Source organism: Zerene cesonia, chromosome 18 (assembly GCF_012273895.1).
Source record: "Zerene cesonia ecotype Mississippi chromosome 18, Zerene_cesonia_1.1, whole genome shotgun sequence".
NCBI classification, from domain to species: Eukaryota; Metazoa; Arthropoda; class Insecta; order Lepidoptera; family Pieridae; genus Zerene; species Zerene cesonia.
The window spans coordinates 3,772,565-3,793,782 of NC_052119.1; the positions used below are offsets into that span (position 1 = coordinate 3,772,565).

At 33.1% G+C, this 21,218-nt stretch overlaps 2 protein-coding genes across 5 annotated transcripts in view; one reads left to right on the forward strand and one right to left on the reverse strand.

The window, feature by feature from the left end:
- Window positions 1–21,218, forward strand: part of LOC119834062 (serum response factor homolog) — a 170,290-nt gene that overhangs the window by 89,647 nt on the left and 59,425 nt on the right. The window lies entirely within an intron of this gene.
- LOC119834063 overlaps window positions 1–21,218 on the reverse strand; it is a 115,851-nt gene that overhangs the window by 19,944 nt on the left and 74,689 nt on the right. Inside the window, exon 2 of one of the 3 annotated variants that reach the window (XM_038358344.1) lies at window positions 11,564–11,741. The exons of the other annotated variants lie outside the window; for them this stretch is intronic. Within the exon in view, the coding sequence (XP_038214272.1) occupies window positions 11,564–11,567 (4 nt within the window). The 5' untranslated portion in view covers window positions 11,568–11,741. The remainder of the gene's footprint in view (window positions 1–11,563; window positions 11,742–21,218) is intronic. 3 annotated transcript variants of the gene reach the window in all.

A 21,218-nucleotide genomic window follows, 5' to 3' on the forward strand; every position in this document is an offset into this window, starting at 1 on the left:
ACAGGGAACTCCCCCGGGAGAACTAAGGACCGCGGGGGCGCTACTCCCCGTCACCTCGCCACAAGGTGCCCTGCGGGCATTATTATTATTATTATTATTATTATTATAAAAGCGGGTAGCGCAAGCGCAAAGGCACTACCTCTGCGAATGTTTATGGGCGGTCGTGATTGCTTACCATCAGGCGAACCACCAGCTCAGTTGCTCGCTATGTCATAAAAAAAGCTTAATTTGAGTACCTACCTAGGTATATGATTAAAAATTGTTGTAAATTTTAGAAGGCTTGAGGGAAACTTGTTCAATTTTACGATATCAAAATGCCTTAACCCCCCTTTAGTCTCCGTATTGTCATTAAAGATGTTTCCTTATAGATTTTCGAAAAGCCCATTATAATTTAATTATAATTCTTCAAAAACGAATCACGGAGCCACAAATCCCTCTAAAGCGTGTTCCCAGCTGAACGCACAGATAAAGGCACCCGTTCACCAAGAGGGCAGTGAAAGCGATTTTATCGCGGCACTTTATCTTGCTCGCGTGCGATCCGGCGATTGTCGCAAAGACGCCGCGTGGTTTGTACTCGCCGCGTCTGTACATGCCTTTATCCTACGAGAAAATGTTTTATGTGCACGCGCCGCTTATCTAGCTTCGTTTTAGACGTTATGAAAATAATAAATAGGTGAATCGCATGTTTGCTGGGAGGTCAGTTGTTTTAGCAGTTTCTATGGGTGTGATGTTAGGAGGAAATAATAATAAGTTATGACTGAGAAGGTGTTAAATCTTTCTGTCATTTCTCAGGTTCATTTCTTAAGGATCATGAAAGTATTTCGAATGAAACTAACTGCGAATGCTCATAAATGGAAAGAGAGGCTACAATTTCCTTACATGTGTATTATAATTTATTTTAATACGATGAAATCAATTTATAAATTCGTTTGATATTTAATTCGACTTATTCGTTGCTAGTTAAATGAATCCACAATGCAAGTATTTTAAGATATTTAGCTCACAAGAAACAGGTGTGAAAAATAATGTTTCAATACTTGCTAATAGTAATTATATTTCAAACAGTATGTTCCACATATTGTCTACAAATAATAACCAGCAGGGTGGTCCCACGCACGGCAGTACCACCCGGCTACTGCTAACTATTTATTAGCTAGCATAACGCCCACTGCTTTACTTGTATTTCGTTTTAACACAACCTTTTTTAGGGTACAAGATAATAGTAACATAAAGAGGATGGCAAAGGTTATTTTAGTTTGAAAATCGCAATTTTTATAATATTTGTGTATATTCTTGATCTTAATTTATTATTAAATAAGTTGGCTGCATGTATAACTACGAAATATTACACCAAATACCTACTACAAAGGTAACGCTGACTGTCTCTTCTTTACGTATAAACAACTGAATTAATGTCGTTTATTTTGTAACAAAGGCGGTTTTAAATTTGATTAATAAATAGGTAAAACTTCTAAAGGTTTTTTTTTTGTGAAATCCCAGGGGATAAGCAATTGTCCTTTATTAGACGGTCGAAACCGTGGGCGAAAAGATAGTACATAATAATAATCACATTTTTATCATATTTTTTGTAACAATCAAAACGTGAATATAGACTACACTATTAATAATAATAGTAATAGTAATAGCATTTAAAAATCATGAAATCATTAATTCATTTACATTTAATGTGTCAATTTGTACGATACAGACGATTTGTATAACAAGTCAACACACAGAAGAGTCTACACTTGCCTTGTAAAGTAGGTACCTAACTGAATCACTCAAGATCGCTCGCCAAAAAGTAAAATATTTGCATTACACACAATGAAACGGAGCTTTGAATCAGAACCCGCGTGTCTCGGACACTGCGTGACACTGCTCTATTTACGACCAGACATATTAACACAGTGCTACCTATAATATGGCTCGATAGTGGATGGATTTTAGAAAAGTATGATTTGCGTAATGATTGTGGATTTTATTTTGAGACGTTTAAGGCTTACAGTGTTTTTAATAAATTGTAAGTGTTGTTTCGGTTGGGTTTTACGAATTAAATTAAATATGAGAATAATTAACTAGGTTGTTTTAAATAAACATAAATATAGAATAGAAAACTCAATGTTATAACAACTTTCTTAATTGGGTATTAAGCACTAGATTTTCTTACTGTAGGGGAAACATTTCCCTTGCGCTTATTTTTTCTATGGAGATTTATTTTCAAAATAAAAAATAAAATAAATAAAAATAAAATAAAAAATCTATTTTTTAAAGCACACCACTACAACTGCTATCTATAACTATATTCATAATTTGATTCTATATTTAACATTTGAAATTATTTAATTTTACAATTTCATTCCAAAAAATTCATAACAATTAGTGGGATCATACCTCGTCGCGTATTACACCAAAGCTCGAATGCACATAGCATTGCGCTGTTGTCCGAGCTATTAACGACCTGACTTATATGCCCTTACCAGAGCCTCCGGGCGGCCGCTCATTGTGAATAATTATACGATGCCCTCACACACGACTCGTGTCATAGCGCACGTGAAGTATGCAATTGTTGATGCAACGATGTGCAAGTGACTTTATTTCTTATTCTAATAGATAAAAAACAAAAATTATTGACGCTCATTTCGTGTAATTTTTTTTCGTATGGCGCAATTTTTATATCTCTTATTAATATTATAAATGCTAAAGTTTGTGAGGATGTGCGTATGTTTGTAATTCTTTCACGCAAAAACCACTGAACCGATTGCAATGAAATTTGGTAAGTAGATAGCTGGACAACTGGAATAGCACATAGGCAACTTTTTATCCCGATATTCCTACGGGATACGGACTTACGCGGGTGAAACCGCGGGGCGCAGCTAGTCTTTTATAGTTTGTGGTCTGTTGCGGTTCTTCATCAGTTGTTTCAGTATCCGACTTAAATTATAGCCTATATGTTGCCCAGGCTTAATAACTGTATAACAAAAATTTTCGTTCAAATCTGTTAAGTAGTTCCGGCTAGCTTGTACAAACAAACGGACGCATTTTTTTTGGATTCGAGATATTCTAAAAGTTGTAATTTATGCTCTAATTTGAATATTCCAGTAAGGTACAAACTAATATCCGCAAATAGGTTAAATAGAAAACTCGTTATGATATAATTCGCATATTGCTTAACAAAAAACTAATTTACCTCAGTTGTTTTTATCGATTATGTTTTTGAAATAAATACCATTTACTTTAAGAAGTTCGTATATGTACAGTCGTTATTCAAATAACAAAAATCACGTCACAAAAGTATAAGTATTTGTTATTGAATTAACAAGCTACTCAGGTACTGTCTCAAACCAGTATTCGCTTTAAGAAGCGGAATCTAGCTCTCATGTAAAAAGCTGTCAAAACGTTACGGTGCCCTATAAAATTTAATTTCGTTTGTGTTTAAAGAAATTCAGCGCTCGACGCTTTCAAAGCGGCCGCAATTGTGCTTTGGACAAAATTAGCGTGGAATTAAAGTCTTGATATTTTTATGGTCGTGCTAAAAATCAATTGCCATAAAATTCGCACCTCACGTCTGTTGAGAGGGGCGGGAGGGGGGTAACGACCTATTGAGTCGGATAAAGATGTTGTTGAAAAAACTTCAATGAGAGACTTTTCGCCATTGTGGTGGCTACAATGGGTTGTTAGACGTTAAGGAGGCTGCAGATTACTGCAAACAGATCGGTGGCGAAATAAGTGGTTTTGATACTTTTTTAAAGAATAGGTACTTATTTTATGTTTGATTACTTTTTAAAAATTTTTAAATACCAATATTTAAATTTAGTACAGTAGTCTTTCCAGTATATCTTAAATACATTAAAAGATGTAAAAACGCGAATTCGTATTGAAATAGAAACTAGATTTTGCAAAAATGCATCCCAGAAAATTCACGTTCGCTAAAAATTCCTAAAATCGTGAGTCGTTTATTAAAATTTACACCAGAAGTGACACTAGCAAGCGTAAAATCCGCTTAATGAAACTCGCGCTAAAATGGGAATATTCGACAAAAACGCAAGAGTGAAGCGTCGACGCGGCACGTGTTAGCGCTAAAAACGCTTGACGCGCCACCACGCGCTGCCGAAAGGAAAACATATCGGGGAAGTGAAAAAACGAGACACGGAATTGCGGACTTTGAAAACCGCAAGTCGATTTATGGCCTTGCTAGATTTAAGTGTTGAGGTGTGAAAGAATTTAAGCTGTGAGTAATGAGTGGGACTTTTTACATGTTATCTATTGATACTTTTGAATCATCATCATCAGTCCATATATATTCCCACTGCTGGGACACAGACCTCCTATGAGGGTTCAGGCCATAATCTACCACGCTGGCCAAGTGCGGGTTGGCAGATGTCACATGTCGTCGAACTTTTTGATTCTTGGACATGCCGGTTTCCTCACGATGTTTTCCTTCACCGTTACTTTACTTTGGAATAAAACCCTAGAAAGATGTGCGCAACTTCACTAAATAAATATCAGAAAACAACAGTAAAAATCGGTGAAGGAGAGAATCGTGAAACCGGCATGTCGAAGAATCGAAAGTTCGACGGCATGCGAGATCTACCAATCCGCATTTGGCCAAGGTGGTGGATTATGGCTTCTGCTCTCATACGAGGTCGGTGTTACGTATCCCTGCAGTGGGAACATATATGACCTGGCGATGATGATGGTATAAATGACAATACGGTTTGAAAAAAATAATTAACCATTAATTTTAATACGTTCTTTACGTTAAGTTTTGATACATTTTAACGTTTTTGACAATCTTTAAGTCAATATAATTTTCTCTTACTAGTTTTGTATAATTAGTAGATACAGAAAACTGCAGTGTTAGATTACATAAATTTAACATAAAACACCATTATGGCTTTTCCAACGGTATCCTAGAGGTTCAATACAAATAGTCCACAGCATGTCACAGGACCAGTCTTATAGTGTGGCCACACGGAGCGAGCGAATCCACCCATTAAGTTCTCTTCATTCCCCACGATGAACACGTCATGATTGTGCTGTAATTTTTCGCAGGCGCTAAGAGCTTGAGTACTACTCGTTGGCTCAGTGTCGACGGACTATTAGGGTGCGTGCACACGCTCCCGATCCGCGCTCCCACGCTGTCGCGCGACAAAAACTAGCCTCATTAGAATGCGGCGCGCGACACACGCGGCAGAAACGCGCGGCGCTCGTTGCGTACGTTACTCCACTTTTTGGTTGTTCCCCGGTACCTCTTTTTCACCTAATTCGACTTTGTAAATGAAAATCCCGATAATTTTGCCTTCATTTCATAATTATTTAAGACTTATCAATATTTAAGAGCTTAATTTTTTACACGAAAGATGCGGGGATTAATGATATTCGATGTAAGGCGTTCCCTTTAATACGCTATTCAATGTTGCTTGTTTATTTTTATGGAACTAATTTTAATGATGATGAATTCAATCATGACCGTAGTAAAAATATGTTCTCAAATTTCATGAATATTATTTGCGAGTTGTACGGCAAAACTTCTAGAAGAACAGGAACGATATTTAACACTATTGGCATGTTATGATCATATCTTAAATATAACTGATGAGTGTGATATATTTGCTTAGTCGAATATTATACTACAATAGAATATCTCAAACTCTCGTTACGTGTACAATCGTATGCTAAACGTTTAATGTACTATCTAGACCAGACACTAAAGAGACAGTATCCATAGAATATGTTTCAAACGGATGCTACGCTTAATAATAGTAATAAAGCTAGCGGTCAGTAGCGCACGTCCGGTAGTGTGACAGGAGACCAGGGGGCGCCACTGTTCGCGGAATCGATCTCGCTTGGGAATTGGTTTATAGTGGACTTTAAACTAGCTCAATAATGCGTTCCGGTGAGAATGCATTTCCTGGTGGCTTGATTTTTTTGAACGCGCCTAGTGTTTGTTCTAATATAACTGTCGTTATATATAAGCGGATTTCGGAAGCTATGTTATGCTTAATATTCACCGCGTATTTTTTTGTTTTAGATTCGTATGTGACATAGAAATCTTATTTAGGAAAGGATGGAATTGTTGTCAGAGATAAGCGAATGATGATGATATAAAAAATTATCAAATTAACAAAACATTTAAATTTATGAATATTGAATAACAGATATACATAAGACGTAGGACAGTTTACTAAGCTTAGTAATTGATCCACTTTTAAATCTGTTAAAAATTATTCAATATGATTTTACGAATTACGTATAATGTTTATTGTTTATGACATGTCAGTTTCTGTATCATCAATGTATATAAATATATCAAGTTATTTAACAGGGCTTTTAACGAGCTTTAATTATTACCTATCTGTGACTTAGTGATTAGTTATTGCCATGCAATTACACACAGGTATCGTACAGGGTATGTTTACCGGGAAATCGTTTGGTATTTTACTCCACAGCCAAGATTTAATTAGCAAAACTGGACGTCAATAATCCGAGATGTCTGCATTTAATGTGAGAAAACTGAGCTCTGGTCAACTGATGACACTTCCACGTACACTCATAGAGTAATCATATAGATATGGCCTGTAGACTTTGTACCCTGCTGTTTAGTCTGTCGATGAAATTCATATAAATATGTTAACAACGATACATTAATTAAATTAGTATAATTAATTTTAATGTTTTTATCAGGTTATTAATTCTGTACGTTTATCTTCTAATGAGCTTAAGAGCTTAAGTTAAAAAGATCTAATAAAATGCTTCAACAAAATTGTTAGGTTAATTAATGCTCGACGCATAAAATGTATTATTTTAAGTTGAATCTCTCTGTGTGTGCTCTCTCTCTGTGATGTATTCCCTAACGGAATCGTTTGAAGATGCCTAGTTATTGAGGTGATCTTACTTTCGTATTTCACAACTCCTTTAATATGAATATCAGGGCTTGGCAAGTAAATTTAATTAACAAGACTTCACTAAATCAAATTTAAAATTTAAATTAACTTGTCTAGTGGTCCGACAGTACAAAATGCGGGGGATATTTAAATCTTAATTTAATTAGTTACAATAACTAATATATCAGTTTTATTAGCGGCAATCTGCTCGTTGTGGTACTAAGTAGCCCCGACCTATCTCCATGAAGACATTTATATTTTGCTATTTTACAATGCTGCAGCGTGCGCTTCCTACTATCCCCACTAAATTATAAAAAAATCAGATTCGAATTAAGAACATCTGCGGTTTCGGAAACGTCAAAAAACAGTATCTGTTACAGAAACAATCTTTGAGGCAACCCGTTCGTAAAGAGCATTCCCGCGCGTGCACGTTTTTGCGCCACGGCCGCAGCGATGACTCAAATATTTACGTTTATTTATTATCTGTCTCAAAATCACCGCAACCCACTTAGTTCCAGATATCCGTTAACAATCGGGTCCTTTGAACGTTACACGAACAAATTGTAATGTAGAAAAGCATTATTGCTTTGTAGGTAAATGAGGTTATGGTTTTATATTGTCGTTTCTCGTTTGATTAAGGCTGAGCGTAGTTGAGGCGTGAGGCAATGTAAAATGCGCCGGTGACATTTTGTGAGCTTCTTTATTGCTTTATGTATTTCTATTGAAAATTTTTATAAAGTGAATCTAGTAAAATTATTTACTTCTTTTCCTCTAAATAGTAGTTAAACAAAATATGAAATCATGAGAATTAATTAAAATCATACAAGACGAGAAAATCAATTTAAAGGTATAAGACACTTTCTGTAATGCAGGTATAAAAATATGAGATTCTGGAAGAACAATAGAATATGATCAAAATACAGGTTTTTCTCGACTAGAATATACCAGAATCTTACACATTTCACTAATTGTGTGTGTGCTTCTTGTAATACTAAGAACTAAAACATAATATTATTCTTCTTAATTAATACGAGTATAATTTTGTATGCCCTGTCATTCCTTAGCAGCATTAAAATTTCAGTTAAAAATAAAAGCGGCATGTCAACAACAAAACAACGTGGGCTTAATGGAAAATGACATCGCATTTACATAAAAAATAGGTACCATAAACTGTTGCGGAAACAGCACAGAACAATGGTAAAACCGAATATACAATGTACACAATAAAATAATCAGACTACAATCGTGCTTCGCGTTTGTTATGATCGCTTTTTTACGAGATCCCTTTGCTATCTCCCGATGCTCACTGTGCGAAGATAATGTACCGTCCGCAACGATGACGAATGGCCAAATGTATGGAATTTTTAAGAATTTAATTAATATCTTTAGACCATTTTTGTCCCTCTTCAGCGCAGTATGCGCATGAGGGTTTAGCGGATCAAATTTATAAATCTACTTTTTATACCAAAAACTTTTGACAATCCTTAAAAAAAATGTTATAAAAATTAGCTTGTTTGTCTCTTGAGTCTTTATTTCTGCCGCTTGTCTGTTAATTAAGTACTTAAAGCTATCTACAGTAACTTAACTTGGTGATATACGCACATGTACGAATATATGTGATAAAAAGCGCATGGTCAGTATATTTCTATTTAAAGTTCGTATAAATTATGATGTCATTGCAATTCGCTGAAATCAATTCCTTTTTCCCCTAACGCGCTGTTGCAACCCGATTTATGTCAAAGAAGGACAATGTCACATAATTTGTTTTTATTCTATTGTAACGCAGCATTATATTTGAAAAAATATAATAAATGAAATTTATATTTTCATGCGTTACTGTTAGTTTTTCAGGGACTTCTCCATTAATACATTATCATATCCTATATACCAAGGGTCAAGTTACGTCCCTTTAATTGAACATTTTTTCTGCTATCCGTACAAATTAATTGAAACCGCATTAACGTGGGCCTGTGTCGTGCTCGGCTCGACCTGCCCCTGCTCACGGCGAAATCAAACTTACTTTAAATTATGTAATTATTACTTATTGATAAACAAATGTACTGCATATTAAGTGTTCTCCTTATTTATGTGCAATGCATAAAGGGATAATTATATAGTAGCCATCACTGCGAAGTTTATTATATAGTCGATAACATTAATTTAAAATAAAATTATTTGCGAATTAAAGAAACTTATAGTCATCATGTTTTAGTTCACTTCTGTTGACGAAATGTAGTGGAAATCCCATAATTATTGGAAATTCCAAAGAATCAGATTTGATGATATTTTAATGATAATAAAATTGCGCTTAATCTACCGTAAAAATTCTTAAGTATATTCGAAAATCCTACGCTGACTTAAAATCTAAAGATACATATTTATATTTTACGTTCTCAATATTTAAATAGCCATTACTATAAAATATAGAAAAACTAGCTGCGCCCCGCAGTTTCACCCGCGTAAGTGTGTATCCCGTAGGAATATCGGGATACATACAGGCAATATGTTATTCCAGTTGTCCAGCTGTCTACGTACCAAATTTCATTGCAATCGGTTCAGTAGTTTTTGTATGAAAGATCAACAAACACACACATGTTAGATTATTAGTTTTGCAAAGTCTAATAAATAACATTTAAACTTTTGTTATTTTCTTTTTTATTTTAACCAAGCACGATATTTTGGGCAATTATTAAAACATTCTATAAAAACGAGTGAAAGTGAAAGATCTGATAACGTCTACGCTAAAATCTTTGTTATCCGCTGCATGTCGCAGAGCGCCACGTATAAATATCAATTACAGGACTTAATTCGGCACCGAGCAAATATCTTACGGTTGGTATAAGTCGAAGGAGATAGTTTTAAAAGCTTATGAAAAGTAAAAAAAAAATGTTTAGGGCGATTATTTGATGGTATACATATATGTATTATAAATATACTTAATTGGTATAAAACCATTAGTATTTTTTATTTTAAATTTCAATTAAGCAAATAATACATTAGGTTTATTGATATATCGACAACTGCTACGAAAATATCTGCTATTTTTTTTCTTTATTATTTATGGAATTATTTATGGAATAAAGGGCTAATATAATTAGTTAAACGCTAAATAAATGAAAAAATTATCACTCTGTTCCAGAAATACGTATCTATTCATAGGAGACGCAAAGAGTAACCCAAATATTTTAAACAAATCGCTTTCGTCTTCGACTTGTCGCAGATACGTCGGAACAATTCCTTGAAAGCTCAGTTTTGTTACAATTAATGATTTTAATTAAGCAAAAATGAAATACCTGGCAGAAATTCGGCTAATGAACACCGTCAGGCGTGGCGCGCTCGACCTGTGCGGTTGACGTTTCATTTTGGCGTTTGGGGTGCTGATAACGATTGTAAATTAAATTAAATTCATGTTATGTACGCCTTTAAACTTCATTAAGTTTAACATAAATGTCGAAATTCAATTTTTGAAATACTTTTTTTTATTGGTCGATAGAGAAGCGCTTCATGATATCGCCTTCTAAGCTAAGATGAGAGAGATGTGGCCTGAGGTGGGGCGCCTTTCCCTGCAAGGTCACCGTTCAAATCTTGAATTAGATATACAGTTTCTTGAACTGAAGATTGAATACTGTAATAGTAATACTATAAAAAGTGAAATGAAATTTGTGTAAATTTTGATTCAATCCTTTTTTTATATTCTCGTGTCATCTAGTAAATACATATACAATCACATGTATTTACTTCTACTCTATTCAGAAATTCAGTTTACGTATTTAAGTTCTATTAATATTTTGATACTTTACTAATAGTATAAAACAAATGCGAACGTTTAGATGAATGTTTATTAGTCAATCGCCTCAGAAATGGATCTGAATTCAGTAAGCCGCAAGCAAAACCTGTAACTAAAATCAAGCTATCCATAAACAGAGCAAATACCATACATCATCTAAACATAATTTATTATGATTAGAAAACGCTAAATAAAATACGTTCCGATTTGCCTTCTAGTGTAACATTAATAGGTTCACTGGATATCTTGCTGTCATCTTGCTAGATTGGCTCGGGAATCGATCCAGCGATCTACTGGTACCGAGAATAATTCGGTTGGTGTGAGGGGTCACGGATTTTTAGTAGATCGGTTTAGCGCGTGCTCGCCAGCGGCGGGGTGCTGTGCATCATGAGAACTTGGTATCGATTATCGGTGTGTTTGTTGTCATTTCTTAAATTTGGGTTTGAACAATTTGACGGTGATTAAGTTGAATGATTGTATTTTTTTGTTTTTTTTTTTATTAATGTTTAACTTGCTTTTTATGTGTATGGTTAATTTATAATGATTGAAAACAGACATCAATGATGGTACCTAATATGTATATAAGAAAAAAAATTGGCATTCTTTGGTACTTCTTTGTACCTACTGTTTATGAATGTTAATGAGAAGGAACATATAAATCTTTGTCAATAAGTTTGTTCTTGGTCCTTGAGATTCATGAAATTAATATACCTAGATATTCTTCTTTGAAGAAGATTCTGAAAAACCTATCGAAATTAAATAATAATTTTCATTTTTTATAATGTTATATATTTTTTTGTAAAATATCGTAACATTCAACTCGTTAAACTGCTTATAATAAAAGAAAATGTGAACAATATTCGTTCTTTTTCACAAACCATCGACAACGTACACATCACTAGCCTGTCGGTGGTGAAGCGCGTAAATCGGTGCGCGTGACGCTTCGGGGTGAGGTGCGCTCGTAATTCGCGTCGGATCGCCCCCTCACTATTTAACGCTAGTGTTGTACTTATCGACTACTCCCTCTAATTGGCGTTAATCGAAGCTGTTTTGTTACTTGCATAGTGAATCTGAAAAGAAGATGACTTTTTTTTTCAAAAATAAAAAACAAAAAAATTGAAAAATTTTAAAATATAAATACACAAATGAACTTGCACTCCAATATTACATATTTTTTTAGGATTACTTTCGAATCATCAAATTACATGATATAATAACTTATTAACATTATATTATACTAGCTGTGCCCCGCGGTTTCACCCGCGTAAGTCCGTATCCCGTAGGAATATCGGAATAAAAAGCCTATATGTTATTCCAGTTATCCAGCTGTCTACGTACCAAATTTCATTGCAATTGGTTCAGTAGTTTTTACGTGAAAGAGTAACAAACATCCATACATCCATACTTACAAACTTTCGCATTTATAATATTAATAGGATTTAATACCGTCATATATAATAAAAAAATAAATTTGTACGGAATCTTTAATGCGCATGTCCGACTAGCACTCTTGGCCGTTTTTTTTATCGGATTTTTTTTTCAGTTCCGATTTTTTTCCACTAAAGATCGATATTCTTCATATTCAATACTACTACAACTTACTACTTACTGCTTACTGGGTTGCTACTTTAAAAACAAAAAAAAAACCTCCGTATTTTAATTTTGACGATTCGCCCATTCGTTCTTGCACAATCATTATAAATAAACTTTATTACCAAAGTAAACTACAATGGCTTATTTCCAAGCGTGCTCCGTCCGGCACGCCTTTGCAACGCCCTTTGGAAAAAATAAACTCTGCATATGATTATAGCGAGCAATATCCGAAAAGATTACCATCTTATCTCGCCATCGGACATGAGCGCATCGGAGCCGCTTCATAGCTAACGATTGGTTATCGTGCGACGTTTTATCGTGCACCGTGTGTTGTAAAGTGCTGTGTAGACGAGGAAAAATTTAACTTCTAAATAGGATGATTTTTATTACAAACGTATCTTAACTAATCATGAAAAGAGATCTACTAATCATTTTAAATATTAAAAAAATGATTAGATACACAGAAATGTGATAAAAACGAAAATAAGTGTTAATAGAAAAATAGGTAAAATAAAAAGTTAATAGCAATACAGTTTTAAAAAATATTCAAACAGTCAATCACTGTTATACACAATCTAATCTAGATTTGTGTAAAGTATAAAATAGGACATAAAACTTGTAGTATAAAAACAAAGTTCGAATGAATCTAAACATATTTCGTATAAATTAAACATCCTCTATAACATTTATTTCTACAAACAAATGAATAATTGTAACAATTGAATGTCGTTCGTTGTAAGGGTCACCTTATTAATGCCTGTCTTTGTAATCTGTCTTGAGAAATCCCGTATTGTGTCCACTTTCTACGCGTTTGCGAAACTTTTGGCGGCCTATACGTTCGGAAATTAAAAAGTAAACAAAAATTTCCCTCGTTGAATCGCTGAGACTTTGAATTATTTAGTATTGGGATCATGTATGATATTTTCCGATGTTATGAATTATATTTTTATGCAGTGGGGAAAGCTTTTTAAGAGGATAGAATTTATATCTCAGCACGCTTGTTGTTTTTTTTAGAAATTGATGACATCTTTTGTGAAACAGAATATGTATAATTTTTTTTTTTAAATACATTGAAACAATGTTTTCTTGTTAAACAAAGTCGTTAAATTATAGCAAAACCATTTCAGTTCCTTGTTCATACTTGATCAAAACCGTCTAAAATTATATAAATTTCCTATTCAGTAGATACTTATGTTGGCGTCTAATATAAAATGACCCAATATAAAACAGTTCCACGAACTAGGATACAGAGCTCAATGCAACAATGCCGCAGTGTTTAATATGCACTTAGATTCCTATAATTGTCCAAGAACAATGGATCACGTTTAAAGGCGCGTAAAAATCTTTTAACGATATTGTCCCGTTCAATTAAGAAGGAACGAACGCGAAGATATTTTCTTTAAGAATTTCGCGCGGCTACCCTTGGTCTTGTCAATAAACTCCATATAAATTGCCTTAACCAAGCAGAATTTGAATATAATAGCGTGGCTCCTATGTTTTGCTTTTTAGCCCCTTCAGTTGAAGTCCGCAATAGCTGACCGATTATATTGTAAGCAAATTATCTGCTCGGATCTGGAAAGCGGTCTGTTTGATTGTTTTTTGATGAAAATTATTATATTGAGATTTGTGATGTAAAACAAATGGAGATGCTAGATTGCATCTATTTTCTCGGCGATGCTAGCGATGTCTTGTCTGAACAATATATTCATTGCTTTATTTATAGAGGTGATAGCAACAGTAAAAATCGTAGAGATTTTCAAAGTGATTGTTTTTTAATCGATGTTACCAAAAACGAACGAGGTTTCGATGGGTTTGTTTCCGTGGGTTTTCAACAGATTGGCGTGATTCTTTTTGCGTTTGATAGGAAATTGTTGTCATTTAGTTTCATGTCGCTGCTCTTTTTTATAGAAAATAATTATCAAAATATTTCTTGGTGTTAGACGTCTTCCTAAATTTTTAAAGGTAAAAATAAAATTTTTGTAATATTTTATATACATATTAAAATTTAATATAATAGGAGTCCTTTTAAAATTGTTGTAAAAGTAAGAATTGTATGGTATTAATGTTAAGTAATTTATCGGGAATTTGTTTCCGTTATCCTATTAGACATGTTATCATAAATATATCATTCAATATATTAGCTTTTTGTCACTTAATGTGGAGATTAAAAGTTAAAAAAAACACATTTTGTTATTTTGAACGAATAAAATATAAATATTTTAATCGTAAAATAAACCTACTACGTGATAAATTTTGCATGAATGACTTAAATATTAAAATACCCTATGTCCATTTAAGATAAAAAATAAGTGGCTCATTATATCATACACAGTTTACTCAAGATCAAGTATTTTAATTGCAAAAACGTACATAATAAAAGCACATGTCAACATTAATTTCTGAAACTGATAACTTATTGACAAACCTTAAACCCGCTCTGAAAGCGCGTTAACAAATAAATATTTATATATTTAAAGAAATAATAAAATTAATGTTTAATTGGTGTGACAAAAGCCTGATTTACATGTTCTCACAGAAAAACTTCGACGCAATTAAAGTTTCAAAAGTTCAATTAAAACGGTAGTCGACAGGATTTGCGCAAGCGTCGTGTAATTAACCAAGTTTACGTAATTCGATGGCGTCTGATAATGCACAGGACATTTCACTGACAGTGAATGTAAGACTAATTAATATTATTATTAGGACAATTGACGATTTAGGGAGGCAAGGCAGACTTCTGAATTGTTGGCTTAAATTCAGTGTAAACATAATACTTAATTTACATATGCAGCGGTGCGTCAGTCTATTATGTATTTTGATAGTTTATTATTATGCCTTTTACGTGATTGTTTCTATAAAAATGCAATACAATCATACGATACAGTAAAATCTGGAGGTCTTCAAGAGAAGAGCGAACAGGCACCTTCTGGGGAAGCACGCTCCATCTTAGACCACATCTCAGCTTACCATCAGGCGAGATCGTGGTCAAGCGCTTCCCTATCATGAATAAAAAAAAAAAATCCTGAAATACTCATAGAACCGTAATCAGTACGATTAGTAGGTCATCGATAGTTTCAAAATGTTGATCACAGCTTTGCTATATTGATTCTTGTAACATAAGGTATATAAATAAATACATTCGTCGAAAAAATTGTAATCAAATTTGTCCAAATATGCGTGCTAAATGTTTACAGGGGTTATTTACAGACTATCTTGTTTATCAACCGAATAAAACAGCAATCAAATTATTTAGTATGTTATATTAAAGCTTGTTTGAGTAGTCTATAAATGTGTTTTAATTATATCTTTCGATCTTTATTAGTTTACACGAATCGAATTGTAACTTAAGATAAATATCAGTTGAGGTTTTTGAAAATTGTTTACTTTTATTAATCTGTATCAATACTTTTTGCAAGATACGTAATATCGAAGGTTTTATTCTTTCATTATTGTCATAGTGCTTTTAAATAGTCTTTTTTCTATTTGGGTTCAACATAGAGTCATTATTTTTGCAAGTAAATAAGTGTATCGAAGTCTCAATTAAGTTATAAATTACTAGTTATAAACTACTAGTTTCTCCCGCGTAAGTAACCAAATTTTATTGCAATCGGTTCAGTAGTTTTTGTGTGAAAGAGTAGCAGACATACACACATCCTTACAAACTTTTTATAATATTAGTAGGATTATATGTGTACAATTATGTTTTATATTTCATCATATTTGGTGATCAATCTCAAAATAACATATTCATTAAAATGTTGAACTTCTCTCGCTTTTAATTAAAACAAACATTGGTTGTTATAGAAAGATATGAAAAATAATTTGTTTTCAACATTTTTTTATAACATGCGTGGGCAATAGTGTCGTTTCTCTCCACTATTTTTGCAATAAGTACAACACTTGTATACGTAAAACTTTATTTGTATCTGTACCATATTGTTATCAGAAACCTTAAAAAGAAGCACAAGATTTTATAGCAACCAATTAATAAGTAACATTGATTATTTTGAAATCAAAACACATTGTTACAACAGATTCTAAATAAGGCAAAATTAATTGATTTATATTATTATATTAAGCGATTGGCGAAGGGACTGTGTGGTCCGTTGCGCCCCCTGGCGGCGCATTTATTGTGCACGTCTATAAAGCTTACTTTATATATCGGCTCAGTCATTAGCGTTGATTCATTTTGTTGGTACACCGATTATCGCTGTTTAGAAGTTGGTAATTGATTTCATAATTATAGAAATCGTGTTGTAAGATATTGTTTTACGTTATACACAATAGACACGTGTTGTGGTTATGAAAAAAGAAACGTATTTATAATTCTATCCTACTAATATTATAAATGCGAAAGTTTGTAAGGATGTGTGTACGTTTGTTGCTCTTTCACGCAACAACTACTGAACCGATTGCAATGAAATTTGGTATGTAGATAGCTGGACAACTGGAATAACATATAGGTAACTTTTTATCTCGATTTTCCTACGGGATACGGACTTACGCGGGTGAAACTTCGGGGCTCACTAATTTATTATTTAGTTACTTCTGAATTTGTTACATAAAATCAGAATCCCGCCAGCCTCTCTAGCTTGGAATAGCAAAAAGGGTTATATTCATTAATACAATACATATTAATTAACTATGACTTAATTATTCATCAATATAAAGTTTACAATTATTTCATTATATTTACGTTTGTATATGTTTGTGTGATATTATGAATGTTTTGAAAAAGGTATGTAAATCCACAATGCATTCTTTGCATTGTGGATTTACATACTTGAAAATGTAATATTCTCAGCTCATTTTGAACATAAAATTTTGCCCCTTACATAAAAATATACTTATAATAAGCTTTTCCAAAGTCAATATAATTTCCACACAAATGTTTGCGGTAGTCATCGAGACATCCTATTTCCCGCAGCCAGGGCCGGATCCAAATAACCGTTGAGCGCCAGGGCCGCATTTGATTTATTGTTCAATAATTTTTTTGTGACAATGTTTGTGAAAGCGCAGCAAGCGCAATTTGAATGCGCCGTCTTGGAAGATTCTAGAAATCTTAAATTATCATAAATAAATACTACCCTATATTATTTTTTTCAATGTTAGAAATTTCAAGTTATATAAATAAATACATGAAGTTGAAACTTTTATTCACAGGCTATCAATTTTAATACCTTTTCAGTCTCTTTTTAGCGCTTATAAATAAATAAATTCCGCAGCTGTATCAAGCTAAGCATTCGATGCATTCCCTTACACAAGTACATAAATTGAACAGTTGGCGTATCTAAGCACATGCTGTATTATATTATTCCGAATAACGATAGTCAATTTCAAATGAGCACACGCGGTTATTGGACCACCAGCTTTTAATACGTATTCTGCCATTTTTAGACATTTAATAGAATGCAGGTTGGCGTCAATTACTTTAATATTTTACGCGAATCGAAACTTTTCATTCCAAATATTTTATATAAAAAAAAAGTTGTATAAATTTCCAATTGGTTTCGTTTATTTTACATTGTTCTTTTTTTATATAAAATAAATTTTCCTGCATTTATCTTTGTGTAGTAGTTTATTAAATACTGTATGTATTATATATATTATATACTATATGCATGTACTCTGACAAGCAGTTTATCGATATATCGCTTGTTTTGGGAAATATTTTGTCCGACATACCTTATATATTATGCAAAATTTGTATTTAGATTGATTTGTAAAATACAATATGTGTATATCCTGAAAGATTTATATCCTGTTGGAATTATGGTCTACGAGCTATCTCAAAGCGATCTCGTTTGAATACCTTTTTTAAACGTTAAACTTTACATTCAATGTGCACCAATTAAAACCTGAAAATTGTTCTTTGGATTCAACTAAACTAAAAATATAAATATTTTGTTTTAATCAAAGATCAGATTTTTTTTTCATTTTGCTGGCTGGTTATAACATTCTTTTTTTTTCCATTGTCATAGAAAAAAATTTAGACCAATAAGATAAGGGCACCAGGGATTCGAATTATACATTTTGCATTGTTAATTGAATATGCATCGATTTAACGATTAAACGCTCACCGTGTTTAAAGGATTAGCTACACTTTTAGAAAGTAGTAGAATTTATTACCTTGTAAGTTGCCACTTAGCTATCAATAAATCATTGCATAATCTAGCAGTAATTTTCTAAACGTTCAGATAAAATCGATTTCAGATTTCGCTAATCGATACCAATTAATCTGCAGTAATGCGGCTCCTGTAATGTGATTATAATAATTAAATTTATATATAATCATAGTTAAGATCTGATTGGTTGTAAGTAAAAATCGATATAGCCTCTATTAGAGCTATTATGAGCATATTTAACGTAAGAAGCGAGCAAGGTGATATCTTTATTCTTGGCCCTATCCAAGAACACCTATTAAGTTTTCTATCACTTATTTTATAGAGTACAGGACAAGAGATAATATAATGATTCCTAACTCTGGTCATATAAGGAATTGGGTTTCTAGATTTAACATACATATGGCCTTAAATTAGGATATGAATACCGAACCACCTCGTCCAATCTCCACACTAGTAAACTAGCCCAATAGAGCGTCATTATTCTATCTAGAAAAAATGCTAAATCTTACTACAACCATCACGACAAAATCTAGCGTTCGAGCTGTTTTTCACGTTTCCACAAATCCATATATGATGATGAGGTAGCAAGGTACCTTTACCAGTATATCAGCGATCAATTGATAAATTCAGTCATTAAATCGTCAAAGCTGGCTCGCTGACGTGGAAATGGCTAGATTTATCACGCTCTGTAGCATGCAAAAACTGACTGCACTGACTTTGATATATCGCTATACGTGCCCCGTTTCCATAATACGTGTGAAAGATTAATAAATAACATATCTGTTAACCCATTTAGAGTGCTATTAGCTATTGTGTGGAAGGCGCCTTGTCATGTCGTGTTGGAGTCCGTGTTATATGGAAGCGAACTTCTGAAGTTGGATAATTTGATGATGATCGTTTTTAATACAAATATGTATTTTTTTTTTGTAAAACGGAAATTATATCCATTATCCGTATAGAAAATTCTAGAACTGTAAGTCTAAGATATTGGAAAACTTGTGCATCAAAGCGCGTTGTACTTTCAAATATCTAAACTTTGTATGCCGTTCCTGTTTCTTGAATGAAATATAATACATAGTTATCTAAGTTTACTTCTTCATACAGTTTGTTCTATGAATAATAAATATATAAATAAAGTTTACTTCTTCATACAGTTTGTTCTATGAATAATACATATATAAATATCAATTATATTTGGATAAGCTTAAAATCTCTATACATATAGAAATTTCTAGAATCCCATTATCGCTTGTCGACGCCTGTCTAACTCATAGTTATTGATGATTGCTGGCGCTGCATCACGTATCAAAACATTTTCTTTTATGAGATCAGTTAATACTACATATTTTAATAACATAATTTAGTATTGATAATGTAAAATAATTGCGTGTGGCGTCTCAAGCAAATTCTACTATAAAATCAGTTGAATAATTTTGTGATTACACTAGCTGCGCCCCGCGGTTTCACCCGCGTAAGTCCGTATCCCGTAGGAATATCGGGATAATAAGCCTATATTTTATTCCAGTTGTTCAGCTATCTACGTACCAAATTTCATTGCAATCGGTTCAGTAGTCTTTGCGTTAAACTTTCGGATTTATAATATTAGTAGGATTTAGTATTGAGCCATAAAATAGTTGTGTGCGTGGCGCTTCAAGCATTTTCTAGGTACCATAATAATCGGTTGATACTAAATATTTCAATAACATAATTTAGTATTAAACTATAAAATAATTGTGTGCGTGGCGTCTCAGTAAATTGTAAAGACTTTTAATCGTATTGACTGAACTGTCTTCAAATACTTGTAACTATTTCTATTCAAATGACTCGCTTTAATTGCTTGTTTCCTGGTTTTGTATGCTAAGGGTTTTCTTCGGACTTGACAAATTCAGTGATCGTATGAGATATAGTTTTGTTGTATGAAAGAGACAGATACATTATACAAGAGTGAGGTTTGAAAATAGTTTCGAGAGAAAGTCGTTTATATTTCTTATATTGTCAAAATTACGTACCTACACATTTTTATATTTATATCACAAAAATATTTTGAAGTTTACATTATAATACTACTAGCTGCGCCCCGCGGTTTCTCCCGCGTAAGACTGTAACCCGCAGGAATATCGGGATAAAAGTAGACTATATGTTATTCGAGTTGTCAAGCTATCTACGTAGGAAATTTTATTGCAATCGGTTCGGTAGGATTTGCGTGAAAGAGCAACAAACGCACACACACCCTTAGAAACTTTCGCATTTATAATATTAGTAGAAAGGATTAGTAGGATAGGATTATTGCTATTTCCACTATCTTGTATATCGGGTTTATAAACAATCGTACCTACATTTTAACGAAATCTGGTCAGTTTAACCAGTCCATGGATAATCCATCATCCTTAAACCAACGCTGTGATTACACTCCACTCGCATTAAACATAGCTAAGTGGTCGATACACATCTCGATGTAAAAACGATTGGATCAAGCGAGACGAAAATAAAACGCTACAAATTCGATAGCGGGCGTTACAAGTCGTCGGATGGGAATCAATTACGCGTTAATGACTGTCGGGGGTTGTAATCATCGATTCTTATTTGTCATTCATCAAAATTGCTGCGTGCTTGGTTTAAGACAGAAGTTCTATGGGTTCTCTTATGCGGTTGTGTTATTTGTGAGTATATATTATTGTAGTAATTAGACATTATATCTTATACATTTTTTTAACAATTTTATGTAGCACACCAAATTCTACTATCTTATCGCTTATCAGTGATCTCTTGCAGGCCGTCCGAGGTATATATATATATATATATATATATATATATACATATTATGGTAAT